We start from the raw sequence: 14705 nt of genomic DNA, 5'->3' as shown, positions 1-14705 counted from the left end.
GATCTCACTGACTGTCCACCAGCATTAGTACCAGCTTGGGAAGCTTGGAGCAACTCCTGCAAGGTGTAGCTCTGCTTGAGAAGAGGGGGGAAGGCTTTCTGTTTGATGTGCAAGAGTGAAGCAGATTGCTACAAAGAATAAGGTAAAATCAACTACAAATGCTTAGCGATGGTTCTGAAAATTTTAAACAATCCCTTATTTTTAAAGAACATTACACAGAAAAGTATTTAGAACTTCTCTTTCAAAATCATCACTGTAAATCAACCAACCTAGTGGTTTATGTACACTATGCCCACGAGTCCTCAGGAATTACCACCCATGAAGCCCATCATCCCACCAATGTCAGCTCCCAAGACGTTTTGGACACTCAGCATCAGAGCTAAAGAGTTTGAGTGCAGGCACCTGTCTGTGGTGCTGGCCAGGCAGCTTCCCTTCACCCTTAGGAAGGTACAGCACAGGGCAGCCAAGAAGTCAGGCACCTCTCCTCATCTTACCATGGACTAAGCATAGAAAACCTCTAACAAGTGAATTCATTTGAAGGCTCAGCATTTCCCACCTATAGCTTGAATTTTCCACCTATAATTTGCATTTTCCAAGCAGTTTCAGGTTTGTTTGTCAATTCATCTTCAGCCACCCCAGGAGTGTTATTTGCTGTGTTTCTCTCTAATTTAAAAGGGAAGTATTAGCTGTTTTGTGCAGTCTTTCCTGAATTATTTGCTGCTGCTTCTTACAATGCACATGCTGTTTGGCAGAAGCTATTTTTATCCCAATGGAATACAAAGTGAGATCCCTCTTATGTCTACTGTGGAACCTCAGGGTACAGGGATTTTTGTATCTGAAATATTCAGTGTGAGCTTAACCCTATCCTTTTCAGTCACAGCAGTTCCATGGGGTTTTTTTTAAAGAAACATACAACTTACTGTGTGCACTAGCTCTGTCAGAAACAAAAAAACTTACTAGTAGGATGTACTTAAAAATTTTAGTGTCAACAAGGATCTCCAACAAGATTTAAGAGAAGCCACAACTGTCTCAAAACAAGGCATACACAGCAAATATGCTAAAGTGACATAAAACAAATATAAGAAAATAGTCTTTTTTTCAACTGCTTCTCTCTTCCTTTCCTGCACTGAAAGATTGATTTTTCGGTCTATTTCCTTTACCAGAACATAAAGTACAATTTCTGACCTTCTAATACAAAAGAGAAGAAAATATTGTTGACAGAAGTACAGTGCTGTAAGAACATGAAAGCAAGTCCTTAACAAGAGGAGAGAACCCATGATTCTCCAAACTCAAACATATTTCTCTTTGGATACAGTAAGTTCAAGGCAAAACTTAATGTATCCAGACATCTAAGGGAGGTGAGGGACTTGCAGGAGATGAGGGACAAAACATCCTGAAGAATTTGCTCTCAAAATCTAAAGCTACAATATCCTGTGATTTTCAACATATATATATATAACAACATATAATTGTCTGTTCTTAGAGGAGTGTTTCTTTGCTTATGAATTCAAGCCATTCCTGACAGTGAACTATTACCAGCCCAGGAGGATTTTTCTCCTAACCTCAGTATCACCCATCCAAAAGGCCACTGCAAATCCTTAGCACACTGCAAAGACTACAAGTGGCAGAAAGGCATCTGTCACTTGATTTCACATCATTTCATATAAAAACACTCTTGGAAACTTCTATTTTGTGTCTGCTGTTAAGTCAGAACAAGGGATGATGAAAAAAACCTCATTTAGTTCTGTGGCCTTGCCACACCACACAGACTTCATTTTAGAAGAACTATGGGATTAAATGTACTATTCAATTCTTAGTACAGTTAAACATCAGACCAATTTTTAAGAGTTAATCCATCTCTTAGAGTTCTCCAAAACATCTAAACAGTATCAATAACACTACCATGTTGTATTTTAAACGCTTTATTTGTAGCATCACAGTTTCTCTCAGAATGATTCTCTTCAGAGTGTGCTTTTAAAAGCCTTCATCACTTGAAATGTTTCCCTGAAATCCTATTTAAGCCATCATCTGTTTTTTATGCTCCAGAAGATTTAATCACCATAGGATTTTATACCTATATAAAATGTATTCCTTTACACTTGGACATGGGCTTCCAGCCTCGTCACTTAAAATCCATTTTGGTGTCAATAAAGAGATATTCCATAAATGAATGAAGGTGCTGATGGGAGCAGACATAGAAAAGGAATCTTTATCTTAGACAAACACATTAAGAAGCAACAATGAAGGAAGAATTACCTATTCTGTATCTGACAACTAAATGAATGTTTTCTAAAACTTGGTATTACATAAATGCTCCTCTCTGAGCTTGCAGAAGAAACACACAATCACCTACATTTATTTCACTACAGCTTTTCCTACTTTGACAAACAACCTAAAATTTGACAGAGACTGATTCCCAGAGTACGTTCTCTGCAATCTCCTAGCACAGTCAGCAACGACAAAACTTCACTCCAGCAGATTAGCTGATTGTTAGGGACCAGAAAACAAGTGAGTTAAGACTTGCTTCTTTCCCCTTCTTAGGCAAAGAACACAGATCATTTCTCCCATGTGCAAAAACCCGGAACTGAAAATTACTGGGACAGCAGGCACGACTCAGTGCACAGAAACCCAGTGGCAGGAGAAGATATGCATTAATTCTTTAATAGGGCACACCAATACAATGCAGAACTTTACACACTGGGGCTGCCATATGACAACCTGTGCCCCTGCTTTGTGCCACGTGACTCAGCTATCTCTCCCACTTCCATCTAATTTTGGCAAATGGATTCTAATGAATTATGGACTAACCCGCTCACGCAGATTTCCCAATAAAACAGACTCAAAGAACGAGCAATCCATACAGACAGTTCTCTTCAAATCAAGTTTTCCAAACATGATTGGGAGCAGCCTCTCAGAATTTTAAGCAGGGCTGCACTGCTCATTCCCTGTAAAATGCAACGGGGTGGCCAGGACTGCAGCCACCAGGGAGCAGGGTGAGTCTCACCTGAGGAGGCAGCACCCAGGAGCTGCCGCAGCTTGCTGCACAGCTGGATCATGTTATCCAGCTGCCGGTTGATCTGCGCGTCCTGCACCCAGGCTGGCACGTGGCACACGGGGCACCCGCTGCCAACACAGTCACCCACGCAGGGCCTGAAAGGCAAAGGGAAAACACATCACCCACTGGAAGTTACCTACTGCACCCACCACCAAACTACCACGTTTGACAGCCCAGCGAGAATCTCTTATTTGAGCATTGACAAAAAGCCCACACGAGTTAGTCACAAACACAGGACAGGACATATTTATCATGGCAAGTGACAAACTGAGCATAAAATTAAGCAACCCACTTCCAAAGCCTTGTCAGGACAGTCATGAAAAACGCAGTGCCTTGCAAGCTGACCCAAATTTTCAAATGCTCCACTGCTGTTTGTCTCCAGATAACAATTAGGCTTCACTGTTAAAACTACAAATTCTTTTACATCTGCTTTTCTGCAGCCTTCCATTTTTAAACAAGTGCCAGAAAGCCAACCCCTTGTAAGCTACAATTTCCACTTCTTCCTAGTTAAAATCTGTTTGATGCTGTGAAGAAGTTTCACCTGTGTGAACACTTCTCTGTATGAAGTCCCACGAGGATCTCCAGGTGCTCAGAGTATTTCATCATTGCTCTCTTTCACAGCATTTGTGTCAGATGATCATGGTGGGATAGGTGGGGAGGCAGATTTACTCAGTAATACTACTCTCTCCAAATTAGCCTACAATCTTTTATTCTTTTATTAGGCCAGTGAGAAGACCTTAAGGTTTGTCATCTGAAGTGCAACATTCAAGGGCTATTTACATCTCATCTCCCATCTATCCTATTAGATGTTATAGTTCCACACAGCCAAGACTGAGTCAATTTGAACAGTCTCAGTTACCTGACCACGACTCATGGAAAAATTGCTGCAAGGTGTGTTTTGTCTTTTAAACAGGCAGAGACCCTTGTGGGTGAGGCACTGCTGTGTTTGGCAGACAGCTCTTGGCTCCAACATATGCTAGATGACATTTGGCAAATCCCTTGGAGCAAAGGGAAGGGCCAAGCAGGTCTCCTTCTCTAGGGAAGCTGGCCTCAGGCTTCCCACCCCTGTAAATGGCGCTGCAAAGGAAACTCAGAATGACCTTCACACCACAACATCTCTGTATTCCTGCAGCTGTGGGGGTTTTGTAATTAACTGGTAAAGACTGCAGGTAACTTAGCACAGCTACCCCAACAAAACGCAGAAACTGATCTTGGTAAATACCCCACCCATGGCAAAACCACGGGGAGGGAGAACAGGTTGTTTTATGGGTGACCTGAGCCCTGCCGTTCATTAGCTTCAGATCTTTCACTCCAGATTTCAGGAGCCAGCTCCAGCCACTCTCCCCAGGTGTGTTAATAAATGTCTGTCCTCAGCAGAGGATGAGAATCAGCTCTAAACACTCACACTTGACAGAAATTAATCTTAACAGAACCTAAACCCCGCAGAACTTAAATGTAACAGAACTCCAACTTAACAGACCGTAAACCTAACATCACCTAAATGTAACAAAACTGAAGTCGGAGTTGAGAGTGCTTCTTTAAAAGTTCCAGATCCAAGAGAATTTAATTCATTCTTACTCCAGGGTTACAAAAAAAGGCACTGGAAATTTGTCTTTCAACAACATGCAGGCAAACAACTGAGTTGTAACTGAAATATCAGCAACCTGGGCTTACTGGGGAGATGATAAAGGTGTGGCAAATAAGTTGTGATTTTGTGTAATTTAGTTTTGAGAATGGTTCATAGTAGCTGCAAATATTACTGAAAATACCTAGTTTGCTTCTAAAGAAATTAATCTGACTTAGGTTAATTTTAAAAAATAAAGGAGCCACTGCCCAAGACTCAGCCATCAAAGGACAGATGAAATTGCTGCTAAAAGGTCAGGCATACAAGAGAGAAAAGATCAGGCACAACAATAACTCAGATAACAGCAAATAAACTCCGTTTTCTGGAGCAAGAAATAGCTGCTAATGAGCTCTTAAGACTCCTCTTAACTGTTCCTTCCAGCCTCATAAATACAAACTGCATTGTCCTCTTGATGTTTGGAAAATACTTCTTTAAAAACCCCACAAAACTTCCAGAACAGTGGGTGATTTAAATCTATCACCTAGAATACACAGGGGTCATCCAAAATAAAACCGCAAGGCCTTAGAAGCCCAACAGCTGAACAATTACATTTATTAAACCACATGTTCATGTTTAAAAAATTTTACAAGTTTCTGGGGGTCATTTTACAAAATAATCTGCAGAGAGGTTGTAGAAATGAACAGGAATTTAAGTAATTCCTTCAAACGGGAAGGAATGGCTCCAGCTGGGAAGGACCTTAAAGATCATCCAGTTGTACAGGGACTTTCCACTATCCCAGGCTGCTCCAAACCCTGTCCAACCTGGCCTTGGACACTTCCAGGACTGGGTAGCCACAGCTCTTGTGGGCAACCTGTGCCTCACCACCCTCACAGGGAAAAATTTCTTCCAAATATCCAATGTATCCAACCTGCTCTCTTTCAGCGTGAAGGCATTTCCCCCACTCCTGACCCTATGTGCCCTTCTAAAAGAATCTTCTACAGCAATTAATGGCCACAGCTGGGAAAGAACACCTGTCTGGAGAGAAATAAATCACCTGAGCATATCTTAGTACATGGATGCTGGGGGAAGAGATGCTGAGGGCATCTGTCCCATAATCATTTACTCCTTAAAAAGCCAGTACATATCCTACTTGTATTTTACCTTTCAGGCCTTCAGCACTGTGAACTCCTGTTAGAAAAGTGCAGCTGAAGAGAGGGAGTGGATACACATCCATTCAGCTTTTACTGACATACTGATTATAGATTAATAGGCCATAAAGCTGAATATCAGCTGGTTTACAAGCAGAGGTTAGGCAGAATCTTTCTTCTTCACCCTAACAAAGGTAGGATTTTACCAGGCTGCTTACACCTGTGCCGTGCAGAGAAGCTCTAAGCAGACTTTTTAACTCCAGGGCATGCACGGGAAGAGCAGTGACACACAGGGCTGCCAAAAGGTTGTCACACCTCACCCAAAGGTGGCTCTGGGGCACAAACATTTCAGCCTCTGCCTGCAATGACAAGGCAGTGAGTTGTCCCACCACAGGTGACACGACCACCACCACCTCAGAAGCACCTTGCAGGCAGAACGTTCCTAATTAAAGTCAGTTTTCTGAAGCACTCAGATTATTTGACCAACTCTAAGCAGAGGTAAGCCTGCCTATGCCAGCGTGTTTGGATGCGTGTGAAAACAGCAGCGGGCACAGAGGCAGAACTGAAGGAGCAAAGTCTTGGTAGAATGCCAAACCAACAAGCACCACCCAACCCTCTGGGGCAGAGGAAAACCCCCTTGGAAACAGGAAACACCGTCCCAAGCTGCTCTTTTTTCTTTACGTGAGGAGAAAGAGAAAAGAGTTAAGAGTGATGCGAACTGCAGTTTGTTTTGGAATTCCACCCCGCTACCAGCGCGGACAATTCCCTCCACCACACTGAAAGTTCCTGAAGCCTAAACCAGCTCTCCTGCATGGCACCCACAGGGGAAGGGCAGCCCCGCTCTCCTCTCCCCCTCAGCTCTCGGGAAGGAGCAGCGGGCCCCGGCGGTGCCCGCCTCCCGCCCCTTCTCCTCAGCACGGCGGCGGCCGCGGTACTCACAGGCAGAAGACGTGCTCGCACTGCCCCAGGGACACGGGCTCCCGCAGGACACCGGCGCTGTGGGCAGAGCAAGGACAAACGCGCCACTTTTAACACGCACGGCAGGGGCAGTGCGGGAAAGCGGGGTGGGGGGAAAGGGGGAAGGAGGACATCCATTACCAGCGGGAGCAGCGCAGTGCCCTCTCCAGCCGCCCCAGCGCGGCGCGGGTGTGGGACCAGGGTTGCCCGGGCGGCGCCATGGAGGGGGCGGCGGGGCGGAGGGGGCTGCCTGGGGCCGGCTGGTTGCCCGAGCGTCCGCGCAGCGCCTCCCTCATGGCTTTTCCCGCAGCGCTTCCCTCATGAGCTCCGACCGCAGCCCTCCCTTCCCCTCAGCGCTTCCCGCCGCCGCTCCGAATCCCCCGCCCGCCGCCACCGCGCAGGCGCGGGGGCCGCGCGCGCGCTCCCCGCCCTCGGCGTTTCCCGCGCGCCGCCCGTGAGGGGAAGTGGCGGACTGGGCGAAATTCGGGGCGGGGAGCCGGCAGGAAAATTGGGTGTTAATGTCCTCACGTGCGGCTCCATGGGTGGGAGTCTTCAGTAATTACAGGGAAAACAGGCTGTTAATGTCTTCAGGAACGACTAGGTCTGAAAGAATAGCCTGACAGTCTTAACAGTCTTTGACAGTCTTTTTTGTCTCTACGAGCATCAAACTGCGGAAGTTTGTTACAGTTTAAACTTCTGAACTTTAGGGTAGAGGGAGAAATGGCTCCGCACAAGTCTCAAAATCTATTGCAGAACCCAGAGCGTCTGAACTTTAGGGGCAAATGACGATATATCTGCAAGCCATTTCCTCATGTGCCCTCCCTGTTCCCTGGAGCACAGCCCGACCCCCCGGCTGTCCCCTCCTGTCAGGAGCTGTGCAGAGCCACAAGGTCCCCCCTGAGCCTCCTTTGCTCCATGCTGAGCCCCTTTCCCAGCTCCCCCAGCCGCTCCCGGTGCTCCAGCCCCGGTGCCATCGGCCTTCGTGCCTACCTGGGCTCATGTTCAGCCGCTGCCTCTGGCACCTTTCCCAGCTTTCCAGCCCCTCTGCCCCAGCCTGGAGCTGTGTATCTACCCGGTGCTCCAGCCCCGGTGCCATCGGCCTTCGTGCCTACCTGGGCTCATGTTCAGCCGCTGCCTCTGGCACCTTTCCCAGCTTTCCAGCCCCTCTGCCCAGCCTGGAGCTGTGTATCTGTAACAAACACGTCTAACACAGCATAAACATAAATATCTGGCAGAGATACCCCACCAGTCACCGTTATTTCGGGTTCCCAGGGTGGTTTTTCCCTCAGCCTTTGTGTCCTGCAGCAACCCCAATCTCCCACTTGTGCAGCTTGATGTTTTTTAGGTGGTACCTGCGCAGAGACGCAGCCCCCGCCGTCCCTCTACAGCGTAATTACTGGAGCACATAAAGTAGTTATAGCAGGAATTTATCACTTTCAGGTGGAAATACTCCTGGCCAAGTAAAAGATAGAGCAGGAATGCCAGGAGCAATTTATAACGGGCTTACTGACATTTCACGTGGAGAGGCTCCACCAGTGAATAAGCATCAAGCCATAAATCTCGGAGAAAACATGATTAAAGCAAGCGAGTTATTCTTTGAGGGAACTTAATCATAAAGGGACATGACGGCGTGGAGCTGCAAAATTTGGTTTGTGACAGTCGTAGAAAACAGCCATCAGAGGGGTGTCCCAGCCTTACCCCATCTAGACAGAAGGAGTTCTACTTAAATGGGTGTTAAATCAGGGCTGAAAGTATTTCTCAATAAGTTATTAATGTCTTCCCTTAAGAATGAAGAGTTGCCAGGTACGACCTTAACACCCTGTTATTTGGCTCATCCTTGGTTTTTGCTCCAAAACCCAGCTCCCAGTGCACCAGGGATTCTGAAAGATGGCAAAAGGCCTCAGTGCTGAGATGAAACTTCAACCAGGATGAACTCAGAAAATAAGCCTGTCATTTTTCCTTAAGAATAAAGAGTTGCCAGGTACGACCTTAACACCCTGTTATTTGGCTCATCCTTGGTTTTTGCTCCAAAAACCCAGCTCCCAGTGCACCAGGAATCCTGAAAGATGGCAAAAGGCCTCACTGCTGAGATGAAACTTCAACACAATTTGAAGCATTCAGAGCAGATTACAAACAACTCTTGATCCATAGATCTCTTGAGTCAACCTGGCATTTATGTTCACAAAATATGAGATGCCGATATATACTGTATGGCACAGTAAAGCAGATAAGTGCCTCCTCTTCCTTTCCTCCAGCTGAAATATGTTTAGTGTCTCTCTCAATAAATCCACAGATGCTATAGTTTCCATTGTGCTGAGACATTATGTGGGAATTTACAAACATTTACAACTGAGTTAAACTGAGGCAAAGCACCGCCCTGGGCAGCCTGCATCTAACAAATACTTGTGTTCAAGAAAGATGTAAAAGTCACGAATGATTCATTCTCCTTAATTTTATAAAGGTTAAGGAGCTGGCGCTCTTGGAAATCTAAGAAATGTCTTCTTCAGCAGTGAATTACTGCAACCAATTGGACAGTGAGAAGCAAAAGAAAATGATGGGGGGGAACAGAGGGAAGCAAGAAATATATCTCTAAATTTGGTTTATGCAGTATTTAAAGTACAAGCCAAGCCATTCCAGGCAGTCTAAGGCCCACACACTTTAAAATAAATTTGTTGCATGACAGAAAGCCAGTGAAAGGGTTTCAGCAGTGCTGTGATATAGTGAGGCAGCAGCGTTTGGTGCGTGCATGAATCAGCAGCTCCATACCCCGCTGAGGCAGTGCTCATCCTCACCGTGCTGGGCTGAAAATGGGATTTCCAAACAATGCTGGGCTCCAGAGCCTGACCCGCGCTGAAGGATGGCTCAGCTCCCCGGCTGGTGAGGGAGGGAAAACATCCTCGCCTACCTGGTGCTTCATTTCAAAGCATTGCCCATCTGGTAAAGACCTTTCTATGGAAATACACCGCTACCTGATATTTTATTCATTTAGTGAAGCTCCCCAGCTGTTTCTCAACAAATATACAATTATTATGTGATACATCATGTAACGGGAAGGAGCGTGCAGAGGGAAGCAGTTCCATTGAGTTTTGTAAATCTGCTGTTTTCCTAGGGGTTAAAAGAGCCAAAGCTCCATGAAGCTTTGATCCCTCTGCTCTCATCCAGCTGAACACAGAGCACATCCTGAAACCTCTGCACCCTGCCAGGAAAGGGTGCTCAGCTCGACATGCTGACCACCCACAGCAAGCAACAGGATGGATCCTCTTCACCAGAAAACTGCTGAAAAAACTGGAGGAGGCACAGCGTCATCTTTGGATTCCCTGCCTTCCCAAACATCTGAATCACAGGCTTTAACAGGCTTAGTGTGCTCCTCAGGCCACCCCTCTGGGGCCAATTTTGCTCTGCACCCAAAGCCCTGTGAGCTCACCATGGTCGCAGAGGCATCATGGGCTGCAGTGCTTGTTTGGGACTGCTGAGATTGTTCAGTGCAGGAATTGATTAGAGATGTTAGACTACTGAGTTTTAAGGTTTCAAATACTGAGGGATTTGATCCCCGAAAGGAAATAATAATAATAACAACAATGTCTATTACACTTTCAGACTAAGCAGCACAGTCAGCATTGCATTGCATGGCATTAAATTATTCCTCGAGTCTCGATAGCAGGAACATCTGCTGGTGTTAGACATGGCATTTTTAATTAAAGGCAGCAGCAGAGAATCCTGTGGTTCATTGGTTCTGCTTTCACCGTGCGAATTGCTAAATCCAAAGGGCACTTGTACAAAAGATTTGGTCAGAGCACAAGCTCTGGGCCCAGCACTGCAGAAAAGCAGCAGAGGTGACAGGTAATTTCCACCTGCCCATCGCCCAGCAGGAGATCTCTGTCAATGCTCACACAGGTCAAAATTGTGGGGGGATTTTACAAAATTTAAATTACCCTTCTGATCTGACCAGAAAAGGGATTTCCTGCAGAAAGGCAAGTAACAGAGAGCAGCAAAGCATGAGAAAACCCTGTGCCCAGCCGGGGACCATGTTCACACCTTTGCTGCAGTAACTGCTGATGCTCCCCTGCTCCCGTGCAGGGATGCACGGATAGATGGCACAGACCTTCCCCACCAAGTGGTGCCCACCAGAATTTTATCTTCTGAAGGGAAAAGGTCTGAACAGGGAATAAATTGCATCCCACGTCAGCTGTCCTCCAGGACCTCTGGCTATAAGCAGGTCAAGCAAGACCAAAAACCCCCATCAGTCCTGGGATATGAGGGATTTCAGCATGGCTGGAAAATGCCCAAAGCCCCCAGCAGGGTGGGTACATCCAAGACAGACTCACCCAAAAAAAACAGCCATCTTGCCCTCTTCCACCTCAAAGCAAAGTCGGCTTTGATGGGACCCAGCCTTCCTTCACTAAAATCTGTATCTAAATCTGGGAAATGCCAGGTTCTGACTCAACTGGGCGGATGGGCAGAGATGAGGAGCAGAGGGAGATTCTTGTCTCAGGATGTCAGAAATGTCAGCCCCATGGACACGTGTTGCTGCCTTCCCGTTGGCGCCGAGGGGCCAGGATTTCCCTCGGCGAGCCCCACAGATGGTGTTTGTTTGCTCAGCCACCTTGAAAAAGGAAAATATTTGGTGCAATCTGCTAGCAGACAGAGACAGACATATGGTCGGTGCGAGGCGAGCCTGATGCTCGGGAAAACACAGTCAAGGCTCTGCAGCAGCTTTTAGATGTTGGATTGCTCTTGAGATGAGTGGGAGACAAGTCCAAGGAAACCACTGAAGAACCTGGGTGCAGGTTTTGTACTGCTGTGGCTTGAACCCTCTTATTAGCCCCCTTCTAATTAATCTTACTATACTATCCCTATTGCGGTAGAATTATTAGAATTAACCCAGTTTTAATTTATGCAGACCTCAGCTCTGGCTCAAGGCTTGGAGAGATTCACCCTGGTTTGATGTCTGTTCATCTGGCACACACAAAACACAAGTTAAAAATTACAGAGATCATTAAAGGCAATTACTTGTATTTTTAGTCCAGGTGCAACATTGCTTTTGTTCTTTTTACCTATGACTGTTTTTAAAAGCATCATTGCAGCTTCAAACCTAAGGGAAATCTTTGGGCAACCCCAAAAAATCAAATTCTTTTTATTTCCCTTCCAGTTACATTTTAAAAATGCAAACCATAATTGTTTCCCAGATATCAAGGCTTAATTCTTTATCAGGACTAACCTCCAGCTAAAGCAGCACTGGTGACCTCCATGAGGTCAGTCAGGGATCTCCACACCTTCAGTCAGGGCTCAGCACCTCCAGTTCCACCAGGATAAAGCAGATAACCAGGACTGTGAGTGCTGGACTGACTCTGGGGAAAAACGTGCTGTGATTTCTTAACAACAAACCTGCCTCACTTTAAAAAACTCAAGTTATTTCGGGGGCTAGAGAAGACACTCCCACTTTGCCTGAGTGCTTGAGGACAGAGACAGATGCTGTGCCCAAGCACTGAGATGAGGATCCCTGGGCAGTGAAGCTGTGTCACCACCAAATTTAGAAATTATCTGTGGAGAGGGATGGAGCCAATCTGGCACGAGCTCCACACCCAAAACACCAAGTGCAGTCATGTTGGTGCCCTGCCAGCCTTGCTCTGGTGCACGAGTGTCCCAGCCCCACCTTTTAGCTTGAATAAAGTCAAATCAGGGGAAAAAAATAATACATCAGCGAGGAGTGCAGCTGGCATTTCTGGAGAATATGAAATTTGTGGGTAATGCTCCCTCAATTTAAAATTAAATGCTCCTTCCATACTAAGCCTTCCTTCCAAAGGGAGGAGCAGCAGCCTCCAGCATCCCACAAAACCCATGCCTGTGGGTTTTAAATGTGAAAGCCAGAGCTGAGCTGCAGATAAAAAAAATACGTAAACCTGTGGAGTTACTGCAGAGATCCAGGGATGCAATGCAGCAGCTGGGAAGTGCCAGCACTGGGGCTGGAGGGAGGGCTGGGGGTGGCAAAACAGGTCCAAGACCTCCTGGTCTTGCTTTCCCCCTCGGTGCTGATTTACTGTGTCAGCACAAGACAGATTTTGTTGGGCTGCAGCTTGGCCTGAACTGTTGGCAATCCCTCACGTGGAGAGCTCCCAGAGCGTTTTCCTGCCTGGCATCCTGGCTGAGGAACAAAAGGCACAGCACATCTGTATGTGTTTACAAGTTATGTATTCTGCAAATAGGTGAGGATATTATTTTTTCCATACTAATCCATAGTAAATCCAAATTAACATGATAGCGGCTCCTGATGATTTATGTTGTTATAGTAAATAACAGCAACTGCACGGCACTTAGCTGATGATTAATGATCCTTATTTACAGTGTGCTCAGCCCAGGTCTGCAGTTTACACTTGCAAACATCAAAGGAGAGTTCAGCTTTCCTTCTCTCCTGTATTTTGAGGCCACGTTGTAAATCCTGTGCCAGCAGCCTCGGCAGCTGCATTTTAATCCACAAATAGGATTGCCATAAACTTCCAGAAGAAACAGTGGTCTGACCTGTGAGCCATGGGGCTTTCTTTCTCTCCTGTATTTTGAGGCCACGTTGTAAATCCTGTGCCAGCAGCCTCGGCAGCTGCATTTTAATCCACAAATAGGATTGCCATAAACTTCCAGGAGAAACCTGTGAGCCATGGGGCTGTTTCCCTCTGGAAAACAGAGGAAACCTCTGTTTCCCCCTGGAAAATCTGGGAGCAGGTCTGGCTTCTCCAGCCTGTGCAGGGAAGAAGCCAAACTGTGACAGTGGATGACACCATTGCACCCTCCCCTCCAGGCTGTCAGGGTCTGCCACTCAAATGTGCCATGCTGCAAGCACGACCCCTACCTCTGTGCTCTGGTTTTGCTGTAATCCCTCCTCTCCATCCACCGGAGGGAAGCAGGATGGTGAGCTGAGGTTTGTGAGCTGCTCTGCCCTCCCAGAGCCAGTGCACATCCCCAGCCCTGCACCCACAGTGCCCCATGCTGCCGCTGGGACCCCCCCAGTCCTGAGCCATCCAAACCCTTTGGACAGGCTCCTTTTTCCTGCCCCACTCTGCAAGCAGGCCCCGGGGGTGGGAAAGCCCTGGCACAGACCCTCCTGTTTGCACTAGATGGGTGCTGAGCACCTCTGCATGTCACAGCCTGCCTGGATGGGAAAACAGCTTCCCACATCCTAAGGTGATTTCAAGGAGTTTATAACCTCCTGGGCTGGAGTGATCCCTTACACAGCCCAAGGCAGGAATGCCAAAGGGGCTCCGAGGGAAGTACAACACAGCAGCTTTGATTTATCAGGATGAGGCTGGTGAGATCATACAGGAGCTTAGCAGTCCAGGGGGGACACTTGCCTCTCCATTTCACTTGCTGGGAGAAGTGGTGCTATATTATTCACAGGGGCACTATATTAGCATCATATATGAGCTGATTTCAAGCCTTGAAATCACCCTGTGTAGGATATTCACAGTGGGAAAATGACCCCTTACAACACCAAGACTCTCCAGGGGAGCTGTGAGGGTTTCTTCCTCCCACAAGTCACTGACATTCACCCAGGAATGACATTTTCCTGTGGGCCAGCAGAGTTATGTGGTTCTGGCACATGGGATTCCCAGAATGGTTGAAATATGAACTCAGGCTGAAGCTGCATCCCTCTGCTGTGCTGCCTCCACTGTGAGGAAAGGCGGGGCAGCAGGCATGGAGCAAACCATCCTGGAGCATCTCCATCCCCTGCAGGCATCTGGGAGCCCAGCCCTAGCTGCAGGACCTTTAAAGGTCCTACAATGGCTCTCTTCCTCTGTATGGCAAGCCCGGAGCTGCCCTGCCTGGCTGATCAGGTATGGCTCTGATTCCCCAGGTTCCTGGAGCAAAATGGATTCGGCAGCACCACAGCTGCTTTGCAGTGATGGATGGGAATGATTATAATTGTTAATCTGATTAAGCCTATGCTCTCAGCTTTTGCTTGTTTTACTGACATTGAAGATAAAGAAACACC

General features: G+C 46.9%; 1 protein-coding gene across 4 annotated transcripts in view; it reads right to left on the bottom strand.

Annotated features, from left to right (window-relative positions):
• BARD1 (BRCA1 associated RING domain 1) overlaps positions 1 to 7087 on the bottom strand; it is a 42249-nt gene extending 35162 nt beyond the window's left edge. For 2 of the 4 annotated variants that reach the window (XM_039728806.1, XM_039728809.1), the window contains exons 1-3: positions 6866 to 7087; positions 6707 to 6763; positions 3005 to 3150 (exon numbers count right to left, since the gene is read on the bottom strand). In XM_039728806.1, the coding sequence (XP_039584740.1) occupies positions 3005 to 3150; positions 6707 to 6763; positions 6866 to 7020 (358 nt within the window). In that variant the 5' untranslated portion in view covers positions 7021 to 7087. The other 2 variants (XM_039728807.1, XM_039728808.1) reach the window with 2 other exon arrangements.
• Positions 7088 to 14705: the final 7618 nt, after the last annotated feature.

This window comes from Passer montanus, unplaced genomic scaffold (assembly GCF_014805655.1).
Source record: "Passer montanus isolate IOZ18808 unplaced genomic scaffold, ASM1480565v1 scaffold66, whole genome shotgun sequence".
In the NCBI taxonomy this organism is placed as follows: domain Eukaryota; kingdom Metazoa; phylum Chordata; class Aves; order Passeriformes; family Passeridae; genus Passer; species Passer montanus.
Note: the sequence above shows the minus strand (reverse complement) of the source record. Positions and strands in the feature narration are given on the sequence as shown.